This window comes from Delphinus delphis, chromosome 18 (assembly GCF_949987515.2).
Source record: "Delphinus delphis chromosome 18, mDelDel1.2, whole genome shotgun sequence".
Taxonomy (NCBI): domain Eukaryota; kingdom Metazoa; phylum Chordata; class Mammalia; order Artiodactyla; family Delphinidae; genus Delphinus; species Delphinus delphis.
The window spans coordinates 24,137,346-24,150,058 of record NC_082700.1 but is presented as its reverse complement, the minus strand read 5'-3'; the positions used below and the strand labels follow the sequence as shown (position 1 = coordinate 24,150,058).

The 12,713-nt window shown below is 34.1% G+C and overlaps 1 protein-coding gene across 2 annotated transcripts in view; it reads left to right on the top strand.

The window, feature by feature from the left end:
- The window catches only part of DGKH (diacylglycerol kinase eta), a 177,855-nt gene that overhangs the window by 136,166 nt on the left and 28,976 nt on the right, over window positions 1-12,713 (top strand). For both annotated transcript variants that reach the window (XM_059995505.1, XM_059995507.1), the window contains exons 17-21: window positions 464-586; window positions 3,831-3,956; window positions 10,153-10,270; window positions 11,268-11,378; window positions 11,521-11,617. In XM_059995505.1, coding sequence (XP_059851488.1) covers window positions 464-586; window positions 3,831-3,956; window positions 10,153-10,270; window positions 11,268-11,378; window positions 11,521-11,617 — 575 coding nt within the window. The remainder of the gene's footprint in view (window positions 1-463; window positions 587-3,830; window positions 3,957-10,152; window positions 10,271-11,267; window positions 11,379-11,520; window positions 11,618-12,713) is intronic.

Sequence of the window (12,713 nt, the reverse complement as noted above, 5' to 3'; positions counted from 1 at the left end):
TAAACTACTTTGAAAATATTTTAACATTTATTTCCTAAATGTTGATGTTGCTTTTTTAAGAGTTTATAAAAGTTACACCTATACTTTAATTTTTTGTATTAATGTAACATGTATACTTCTCTTAGAATTTTAGTAGTAGATTAGAAGTTAACTTTAAATAATTAATATTCAGAAACAGATTGTAACTTGTAATTGGACTTGTATTTCATTCTCTAAAGTTCTTATATTTTATTTTTCTCTTCCACGAAAAATATAATTTTGACAATTTAAAATATTTCCTTTTATAATCTCTAGTACTTAACAGACATTACATGACCCCAAAGTTCATTGCCAATCAGTGCTTATTTGTGAATGTGGAATCTCTTTGGGTTTCTATTTCAATTTTCCTTTTTTAAGCATATTTTAATATTTATGGATCTTATTTTTGCTTGTTCAAACATACTTCTCTTCTGGGTACTTAAAGTGATGGATGACCAGACAGTTCACTCCTCTGAACCAGTTAATCAATCATTTGATTACGATAGCACAGAAACAGATGAGTCTAAAGATGAATCAAAAGAAGATGATGCAAAAGCGTCATTAACTGGTAAGAAAACTGTGATAAAATTATTTTGGAATTAAATAAAATGTAATTCTGCTTTTAGTTTTTGAAAGGCCTATCAGTTTGAAATAAACCATTTGTATTTTTATTTTTAACAAGGTTTTTCAGAAGTTAAAGCTTAGATATTCATGAATGCTAAAATAATGAAGGTAACATTATTTAGACCGTTGTCAAGTACTCTCACATCCCTTTTTTATCACATGATCTAGAAATCATCATAATAAACTAAGGATTTGGGGACCAAATGTGGCTAAATATCTTAATTTTCCTGAAGAAAGAATAAACACCAAAACAGCAGATTTTAACCTATTTTAACCCTCAGATTCCTTTGAGAATAATATGGAAGCTGCAGGCCTCACATGCATAAAACTTGACATTTAAATAATTTATCAGTCCCTTGAGTTCCATTGATCAGCCTAGATGGCTGATATCCTTATCGCTAAATTAAGTTTTTAAATCATAGGACATCTAGTTACAACCCTATCTCTACTGAAATTATTTTTGCCAGGAAATTATTGTGTAGTTGCTTGAATAATATTGCTTGAATAATATTAACTATTTCTCTACCTTTTAGGTTTTAATTGAAAATGAATTTATACTTTTAATTTTTCATGTTTTATGAGGGAAAAAGTGTTAATTTACTAGAATAAAACAAGCAGAAATATTAATGAAGATGAGAAGATAATATGAAAATAATTACATAGTACTAATGAAAATCAATTGATATATCACAACTGTTTGCCATCATTAAATTTTTGCTTTTACTTTCATTACATATAAACTTGGATAGATTACTTAAGTTCTCTGTGGTTTCCTCATTTGTGAAATGCTATAATGATAATAGTGATAAAATGATAAAATGATAATAATGTACCTACTTGTTGTGACCTTTAAATAAGTTAACACACATTAAGTGCCTAAAATAGCACCTGGTACATTGTGCTGTAAAGGAATGTTTGCTGTCATTATCACTATTATGATTATTGTTGCTACTTCCACTGTTGTTGCTAACTACACTAACTTTGAAAGAGTAGTCCTTAATCGTATTTAAAACTCTTAGAAACTTTGAAATTAGACCATATTATAGACCTCACATGTCTGACATACAACCAGTGCTTTTATATTCTACATCCTTAGTCCTTTTAGACCTTATGTGTACCTATTCCAGCACACAACCCAATTTTATAACCTTAGATCTTTTAGACCTTAAATGGCCCCACTGCAGAATATAATCCAACGCAGGCATATTTTACAACCTTGCCCGATGGTCATTGAGCCTTCGGACTACTCACTTTCACTTCGTCCCCCTCTTATGGTTAGCTCTAATTCTTAGGAAGTTTTTTTTTTTGTTAATGTATTGAGCTTTATATATTCTTCCTTAAATTTCTACCCATGATTACAGTTATTATTAATAAACTTTTATGTATGATAATGTTAACAGTAACAACTACTGACATTTGTGTAGGGCTTTATGGCTAGTTTAAAAGCAATTTTACACACATCATTTCACGATATTGAAGATGACTCTGCTGTGCAGCAACCCTGAAATGATACTGAAAACAGCTTTCATGGCATCATAGTCTCTTCCCACACATTATATCTTCTTTTCCAGATTCTCTCTCCTAAATTGTTTTACCAATCTAATTTGATGATTTTATACTTTTTTTTTCTGGTTGCACCCATTTGGTCACTATGATACCCCGTTAAAATACGATGCTCCGTTTTGAGCAATATTCTCCAGATATTTCTGTAATGCAAGAATACTCCAATACCTGTACGCTACTCATTCTGGACATGATGAATGGCTCTGTTTGGAGGATTGGTTTTTCAGCACTCATTGGTAATGGTTTTCTAACCAGCGACCATCCCACCTTACTATACTCTCATGAATTTGACACTTCCATTATAGCCTACAAAGGAAACCAAAAAAATACAGATATAGTGGTGTAGATATCGTTATTGAAATAGGCATAGATTATACAAGTCTTTATGGAGCAGTATTTGATCTTATTTTTTGGCTAGTAATCCAATTTAGTGGGACTCAGTAGCAGTAGAAGTGTTTCTGTATTAATCATTAATTTTTTGAAGCATATTCATTGTATTATCATTGAATAATATAATAATTCTTACATCTGAGATGTGCAAAATACACATTAATACGATCAATGAGATGTTATGTTTAAGAAGAACCATGAAACATTAATTTAGTTACCTGCAATGGAAGATCAATCTTAGTCACTAGAACACACTCTGTTTTTTATCAGAGATGAATATCAAAAGGTTATTTTTATTAGAAATTAGTTCCAGGGCTCCCATCTGTCAAAAAAAAAAAGTGGCTGTTCTGCTACTTTTCTTTAGTGCACGTGGACTGTTTTTGAACAGAGAGATGAGTGTGTAAGATTAATATAGTTAGTTTGTAATTAGTCTTAGGGAGAGTAAAGATAATTAAGTTTTAGAGTATTTTTAAATTGAGTTTGAGGATTACTGTTTTTTTAAACACCTGCCAATCGCTCCTAAATTAGTTAAAGATACTATTTGCTCTCCATTAAATTGCCCCAGTTTAGATAGAATTAAATCTCTCTCTTTGTTGTTTACTTTGAGAGTAATTCTGTTTTGGAATAATTTTTTAAACATATTGAGCTTTTATAAAAATATGATAAAACTGTTTTGGACAAATCATTGTCTTGAGTAAATAATTAATTGGGAAGTACAGGAAAAGTATATTGGTTTCATTTGAAAAAATAATATTTTTCCTTCCAAGTGTAGAAGAAAATGCTACTCATGTTTCACTGTTAGCTCTGGGAATTGCATTCCTTAAATTTTATCATTTATCCAACATTTTTGAGAAAAGGATTGCATTGGTAGTATACACTGCAACACATGTTCTGTTTTCAAAAATTGTCAGGCTTCAGAATTTCCTTTTTTTTTAATAATGGGTTTCTCACATTCAAATTATGAGTATCACTGACCTTTAATTACGGTAAGCATCTATTTTTTATTAATTGCCATCTGTTCAAAATGGGAGATCAAGACTTCTAACTGTGGCAGACTCCTTCCACATAGTAAATCTCAAGAAAATGAACAGAAAATGGTAAAAGAATAAACACAATGTAATTATTTTGGTTCTACTGATTAAACATGTATGAAATTGTTTCATGTCATGAGTGTGTAAGGACTTGCTTATTTTTATAACTTTATCTCCTTTTTAATCTGGACTTTTTGCCAACAGTTAAAACTGCACCTCGGTCTCCAGATGGCCGGGCAAGTCGTTCCCAAACTGACTCTGGCTCTGGTCCTGCTGTGGCAGCCAGTAAAGAAAACCTCCCAGTGCTCAATACCAGAATAATCTGCCCAGGTAGTACAGATTCTGAAACATGGTGTATTTTTAAGTATTTCCGTGAAAACGTATAAGTACTCATTTTCCTGAACTATAGAACTGTGTTCTTTTTTTTTTTTAAGATTTATTATTTATTTATTTTTGTTTATTATTGGCTATGCCGGGTCTTAGTTGTGGCACCGGGATCTTCGTTGAGGCATGCAGGACCTGTCGTTGAGGCGTGTGGGCTCTTCATTGTGGTGCGCAAGCTTCTCTCTAGTTGTGGTGTGCGGGTTTTCTCTTCTCCAGTTGTGGTGCGCAGGCTCCAGGGCAGGTGGGCTTTGTAGTTTGCGGCATGTGGGCTTAGCTGCCCAGCGGCATGTGGGATCTTAGTTCCCTGACCAGGGATCAAACCTGCGTCCCCTGCATTGTAAGGCGGATTCTTTACCACCGAACCACCAGGGAAGTCCCTAGAAATGTGTTCTTAAAGGTAAATATTCCTTTAAGAAAATGTTCTTGGTACTCTTGTCAGTCAGAGTCCAGATCCTTAGACTTTGGTGTGTACAAGAGTTGCCTAGGAAGTATTAAAGCAAGTGTTTCTGAACCCTGCCCTGAGAAATTCTGATTGAGTAGTTCTAGAGTGGAGCCCAGGAATCTGTATGTAGGTACTCATGGTAAATTTGATCTTATATTCTACTACCTTTTATGTATCTCCATAGCCTTCCCTGGATAAAGACTTGGGATTAGGATAATATTAGCAGAAACCAAAGGACTTGTGTGGAAAGGATGGGATGTAGATGTAGATGTCTCAGAGGTCTCCTTAAGTACCATTTGTTTGACTCAGTGAAATCTTTCCAGATTCGTTCCAGAGTAGATTGGAACCCAAATTACACCCTGAAAATCAATTTCTCCTACAAATTATTTTTAAAGGTGAATCATAATTTAATAATAATAGTTGGAGACTTTATTATCCCACTTTCAGTAATGAATAAAACAACTAGACAGTAAGAAGGAAATAGAAAATTTGAAAAACACGTAAGACAAGTGTAGCTAATATGTCTACAGAACACTCCACCTAACGATAGCAAAATACACATTCTTCTCAAGTGCATATGGAAAATTCTCCAAGATAGACCATATATTAGGCCATAAAACAATTCTAAATAAATTTAGAAGGATTGAAATCATACAAAGTATGATCTCCAACCACAATGGAATGAAATTAAAAATCAATAATAGAAGGAAATTTGGGAAATGCACAAATATGTGGAAATAAGTGGGTCAAAGAAAAACAAATCACAGAGAAATTTTAAAAAATACTTTGGTATGAATGAAAACAAAAATACACCATACCAAAATTTATTTGATGCAGCTAAAGTAGTGCTAGAGTGAAATGTATTAAATGTCTATATTTGAAGAGTAGAATGACTACAAAAACCTAACTCTCCACTTTAATAAACTAGAAAAATAAGAGTAAACAAACCCATAACAAGCAGTAGGAAGGAAATAATAAAGTTTTGAGTGGAAATAAGTGAAATAGGAGAATATAAAACATTACAGAAAATCAGTAAAACCAGAAGTTGGTTCTGTGAACAGTTTAACAAAATTGATAAGCCTTTAGCTAGACTGACCCAGAAAATAAGAGAGAAGATTCAAGTTCCTTAAATCAGGAATGAAAGAGGAGACATTGCTATGGACCTTACAGAAATAGAAAGGATTGTAAGGAAAAACTATAAAATATTGCATGCCAACAAATTAGATAACTTAGATGAAATGGACAAACTCCTAGAAACAGGCAAACTACTGAAACTGATTCAAGAAGAAATAGAAAATCTAGCTGGATCTATGACAAGGAAAGAGATTGAATTAGTAATCAAAAAACTTTCTCCAAAGAAAAGCCCAGGCCCAAATTGCTTCACTGGTGAATTCTACCAAATGTTTAAAGAAGAATTAATACACCAGTCCCTTACAAACTCTTCCAAAAACTAGAAAAAGAAAGAACACTTTTCTTAACTTACATTTTATTTATTTTTTATTAAAGTGTAGTTGATTTACATTATCATGTAAGTTTCAGGTGTATAGCACAGCAATTCAGTTTCATACATATATTCTTTTTCAGATTACTTTCCTTTATAGGTTATTACATAATATTGAGTATAGTTCCCTGTGCTATACAATAGATCCTTGTTGGTTATCTATTTTATACATAGTAGTGTGTGTATGTTAATCCCAGCCTCCTAATTTATCCCTCCCCCCACGTCCCTTTCCCCTTTGGTAACCGTAAGTTTGTTTTCTTTGTCTGTTAGTCTCTTTCCGCTTTGGAAATAAGATCATTTGTGTCTTTTTGTTGTTGTTGTTGAAAGAACACTTTCTAACTCATTCTGTGAGGCCAGTATTACCCTCACACCAAAACCAGTCAAAGACATCATGAGAAAGCTATAGACCAATATCCTTGATGAATAGTAACACAAAAATCCTCAACAAAATCCTAGCTAACTGAATCCAACAACATATAAAAAGAATTATACACCATGATCAAGTGAATAGTATCCTACTAATGCAGAATTGATGCAACATATGAAAATTAATCAATGTAATATACCATCTTAATAGAATAAGGAGCAAAAACTATACAATCATCTCAATAAATACAGAAAAGCCATTTAAAAAAAATTCGACACCTTCCAGTGGTAATACCACTCAACAAACTAGGAATAGAAAAAAAACTTCTTTAGCCTGAGAAGGGCATCTATGAAAAACCTATAGCCAACCTCATATTTAATGGTGAAAGGCTGAAATCTTTCTCCCTAATATTAGGAACAAGACAAGGATGTCCAAACTAGCCACTTCTATTCAGCCTTGTTGGAGCTGGAGCTTCTAGCTTGGGCAATTAGGCAAAATAAAAAGACTTAAAGGCGTTCAAACTGGAAAGGAGAAAGCAAAACTGTATCTCTTCATGCTTTGACCTTGTATATAGAAAATCCTAGGAATATATATACACACACACACACACACACACGCACAATTAGAGCTAATAAACAAAAACAACAAGTTTTCAAGATAAAAGAGCAATATATAAAAAATAATTGTATTTCTGTACACTAGTAATGAACAATCTGAAGATCTTTAGAAAATAATTTCCAGTAGCATCCAAAATAACCCAAAAAACTGAGTAAATTTAACCAAGAAGCTGAACTATTTGAACACTGAAAACTACAAAACATTGTTGAAAGAAATTTTAAAAGACCTAACAAAATTGAAAGACATCTGTGTTCATGGATCAGAGGACTAGATATTACTAAGATGGCAGCTCTCCTCAAATTGAGCCAAAGATTCCACACAACCCTTATCAAAATCACAATTGCCGTTTTTGAAGAAATTGATAAGCTGACCTTAAAATTCTTAATGGAAATACGAAGAACTCAGGATAGCTGAAAAGTCTTGAAAAGGAAGAACAAAGTTGAAGGAAAATCACTTTCTGATTTCAAAATTTCCTCCAAAGCTACAGTAATCAAAACGGCATAGTGCTGCCATGAAAATGGTCATATAGATGAATAGAATAGAACTGAAAGTCCAGAAATAAACACCTACATTTATGGTCAATTGATTTTCAACAAATGTGCTAAGACAATTATTTAATGAGGAAAGAATAGTCTTTTCAATCAGTGGTACCAGGGCAACTAGATATTCACATGCAAAGAATTATGACGGACCCCTGCCTCACACCATATATAAAAATTAACTCATTATGGATAAAAGACTTAAAGGTAAGAGCTAAAAATATGAAACTATAAAATGAAAGCATAGACATAAATGTTCATAACCTTGGATTAGGCAATGTTTCTTAGCCATGACTCCAAAAACACAAACAACAAAAGAAAAAAAGATAAGTTGGACTTCACTAAAATTAAAGATTTTTGTGAATCAAAGGGCACTGTCAAGAAAGTGAGATCCAATCCACAGGATGGGAGAAAATAGTTGCAAATAATATATCTGATAAAGGACTAGCATCCAAGATATATAGATAAATCTTAAAAAATCAACAATAGAAAGACATATCCCAATTTAAAAATGGGCAAAAAATCTGAGTAGACATTTTCCCTAAAAGTTATTCAAATGTCCGATAAGCACATGAAAAGATGCTCAACATCATTACTCACAGGGAAATGAAGTCAAATCCACAATGAGATACCACTTTACCCTATTGGGATGACTATCAAAAAAAGACAGATAATAACAAATATTGGCAAGGACATGGAGAAATTGGAACTCTCATACACTGCTGGTTAGAATGTAAAATGGTGCAGCCATTTTGGAAAACAGTTTGGCAGTTCCTCAAAGGGTTAAACACAGAGTTAACATATAATCCAGAAACTCTACTACTACATATATACCCATAAGAACTGAAAATACATGTCTGCACAAAAACTAGTACATGACTGTTTTTAGCAACATTGTTCATAGCAGCCAAAAAGTGGAAACAACCCAAATATTCATCAGTTGATGAATGGAGGAACAAAATGTGGTATATCCATACAATGGAATATTAGTCAACCATTAAAAGGATGAAGCGCTGATATATGCTACAACATGACTACCCTTGAAAACATTATGCCAAGCAAAAGAAGCTCAACACAAAAAGGCACATATTATATGATTCCATTTACATGAAATGTCCAGAATAGTCAAATCCACAGAGAAAGAAGATAGTTTAGTGGTTCCCAGGATCTGAGAATAGGGGGCAATGGGAGGAATGGAAAATGACTGCTAATGGGTAAGGGGTTTCTTTGGGGGAGTAATAAAAAGTCAATTAATAGTGATCATCGCACAACTTTGTGTATATACTACAAATAACTGAATTATATACTTTAAAGGAGTGAATTTTATGGTATGTAAATTATATCTTAATGAAAATATTAAAATAAAAAAGATAAATCCAGAACACATTTGGTTCTGGAAAGGCTTCCATGTCTAGAGGTCATATCTCTCTTCAAACCTGGAGCCCTGGGATGAACCTTTCTGGGCTGAAGCTGTAAATATGGCTAACCTTAAAACATTTTAGAAAATACTGTACTTTTCTATGGGGCATCTGAAATATGACTCTTCACCTCTTCAAACTATTCTTTTCTCTCACCAGCATGGTTGTTTTGTTCATCTGTTTACTTATTTAGACATAAAGGGAACTGTCGTAGCAGAGTATACCATTGCATATTCAAAACTATGAAATTAAATGACAGAATAAAATTCATCTTGATTATTTGATAATCAGCTAAACTTTGTAGTTAAATAATAAACGTCTTCTAAGAGGAGCACATTGTTGAGGAAAGGAATGTTTGCTAACGAAAGGACTTTTTTTCCTCGCGTTCCTCAATTGCATGACATATTTTTCTGAACTATTCTTTCCTTTTTGTTGATCTGTTCCCTTGGGTCCCTATTCCTTTGTCTTCTCGCCAGACTTCAGTGCTTCTAGCCTTAATATTGGGTTTGTAGATCATAAACTTCGTTAACTTTGAATACCATAACTAGTTAGTCGAAAGCTGACTAGTTGTTGAAATGAATTTGAAGTTTTGCATATTTAGAGGTAATATAAATGCTTCATTTTTATGTTCAATACTGTATTCTTCTAAAATTCATAAATACCTGTGTTTAATATTTTGCTACTTATTCTTGACACCAAAACTGAATTTTCACCTTAGCATGTCAACATTTTTACTTGAGTATCATTATCTGTGTTTTGAGAGTATGGAAGTGATAACTCTATGACATTCTGGATAATTCAGCCTTTATTGTAAATTCCTTACAGGCTTACTACCTTATTTGCTAATAAAAAGGAAGTAATATTTACTTGTTGAAGTTACAGAATCATTGATGGTAAATAAGAAACCGTCACAAAGAGATTCCTATTTAGGTCCTCACCTGCTTCATTTTTTATGACAACATATAGATCCCAAGAAGCATCAACAACCTTGTATTTACCATGTGTGGCTGAGTTGTTTTGCTGTGCACCTGATACTATCACAACATTGTTAATCGGCTAGACTCCAATATAAAATAAAAAGTTTAAAAAAAACCCTTGTATTTACCAACGTCATAGTTCTTAGTTATGACTAATGAGAAGAACAGAGACTGAAAGCCATGCTTTGGGAGCAAGGTGTTTCTGATTAGGTCTAAAAACAATGGACTGGCTCTTTCTGGTTTTCTCTTAACGTGTGATCCTGTATTTTTTTCCGTCCAGGTTTAAGAGCAGGACTAGCTGCCTCAATTGCTGGGAGTTCTATTATCAACAAAATGTTACTAGCAAATATTGATCCTTTCGGTGCAACGCCATTCATCGACCCAGATCCAGATTCAGTGTAAGAAAATACTCCTGCAAATATTTTGTTTTGGCTTTCCTTGTTTCTGTTTTATACGAATGGTAACATTTTAAATGCATTGCAGTAAATATAGTTTCACATCCAAAAAGGATCATCAGAAAATTTCAAAAGTCGATAATGATGAGTACGTTGACCCACTTGAAATACAGTGGTTTTCATGATCTGAGGTAGGTCCCTTCCAGTGCGTGGTCTTGGATAACAACCCAATGGCGAAGTGAGTCACAGCTCTGCACACTTTTCCCTGGAATATTTTATTCATCACTGCCTTCCTCCTCACATTTTGCCTATTCCTTTCACCTCATTTTTTCTCCGTCTTGCCAATTCTGCCATCTTTCCACATTCGGCCTCTAGGTTTACTTATTTCAGAAAGCTTCTGGCCCACGTTGGTCCCTTCCCTTCTCAAAACTCCTTAAAAAAATTAACTGTTCAGTATGTACTTCTTTTTACTTCCATATTTAATTGTGCTTTTGTTATGTCTCATTTCTCTAATGACACTCTTGAAGGACACTACTGTACTCCTTTGTATTTACTTTCCAGAGCACCTAGAAGAAGGGACTCGATCTAGTTGTTTTCTGCTCAGTAAATGTTCAATAAAAGTACACGTGTGGAGGAGACTTTCTAATTAAAAAAAGAGGACAATTGACATCTGACTGCAAGGCCCTCCCATCTGTGTGCATAGTGAGGGGCTTATGTGGGAGGTAGAACGAAGATTTTGTTACAGTTAATAGAAAAGCATTACCATGACTCTGTCTCTGCTTTGCCCTGCCCACCATCACTTTACATCATATGTAGTGAAACTCCCAGACATGTACTGGGGTCGTGCGCATGGCATGTGAATAGGAAATGATTCCTGCTAAGCTTCCCTTTCTTCTCTAAGAAATGGAGGCTTGAATGGTGTTAAGTGCTATTTTGTGTGCAGATTGTAATTGTTTTTAGGAACCAGAAATTGACTTTGATGTACTTTTCCTTATTATAGAGATGGATATTCTGAAAAATGTGTCATGAACAATTACTTTGGGATTGGATTAGATGCAAAAATTTCATTAGAATTTAATAATAAGAGAGAGGAGCACCCTGAAAAATGCAGGTAATTTTGGTAATAGCAATAACGTAATTATGCAAAGGCAATTTTACGTTAATTTCATTTACTACCTCTTTTGCTCTCTCTGCCTTTCAAGAGCAAATAAATAATAGTTGTACTGAAATTCTCTGCCAACATTGATTTTCAGGAGCCGAACTAAAAACCTGATGTGGTATGGAGTCCTCGGAACCCGGGAGTTACTACAGAGATCGTACAAGAATTTGGAACAGAGAGTTCAACTTGAGGTAAGTTCATCTAGAAGTAAAGACATTTCCGATTATCTTACTTTCCAAAAAAAAAAAGATTTATTTGTGGAGCTGATTTGGCCTCAGTTTCTCTTGAAGAGTGTTGAGGGGAAAAAATAAACGTGGTTATCAACTTCACACCAAAGGAGGTATAGACACTGGATATGCGTGACACAATTACCATTGTCATTAGATCCTGAAATTTGGATGTTCCTATGGAATTGAGGTGCTCTGTGAAATGGTAGGGCCATGGGAGTACATATATATGGGATAGCGTTTTTTTTAAGACGTTTTTTGATGTGGACCATTTTTAAAGTCTTTATTGAATTTGTTACAATATTGCTTCTTTTTTGTGTGTGTGTGTGTGTGTGGTACGCGGGCCTCTCACTGTTGTGGCCTCTCCCGTTGCGGAGCACAGGCTCTGGACGCGCAGGCTCAGCGGCCATGGCTCACAGGCTTAGCCGCTCCGCGGCATATGGGATCTTCCCAAACCCGTGTCCTCTGCATCGGCAGGCGGACTCCCAACCACTGCGCCACCAGGGAAGCCCAATTGCTTCTGTTTTTTATGTTTTGGTTTTTTGGCCAAGAGGCATGTGGGATCTTAGCTCCCTGACCAGGGATCAAACCTGCACCCCCTGCATTGGAAGGCGAAGTCTTAACCACTGGACCGCCAGGGAAGTCCCCAGGATAACATTTTAAACAGATTTTTCCATTTTAAGTTTCCAAATTCTGACCCAATTCTATAATGCCTGAAGTTTCACAAATCCCTCAAAATATCATAATAAATAGAACCTTTTAATTTAAATGTATTTTTTGTTTTAATTATCTCTAACAAGTTACTTAAATGAAAAGAGATTTTGAGCATTTAAACTTTTTAGTATTTTTACACTAATTTAAATAGTAAATTAAGGACAGCAAAAGTAATTTAATCTCTGATTAACAGGAAAAAGAAAATTGGGGACATGACTCTGAAAAGTCTACTGCATTCTTAGAATGTTATTTTCTTTCACCTTTGATCCAGGGCTCACTGTTTATGCTGATAAGCATGTCTTTCCTATCTTGTATCTTTTTATAACTAGATACTTTAAATTGAGGT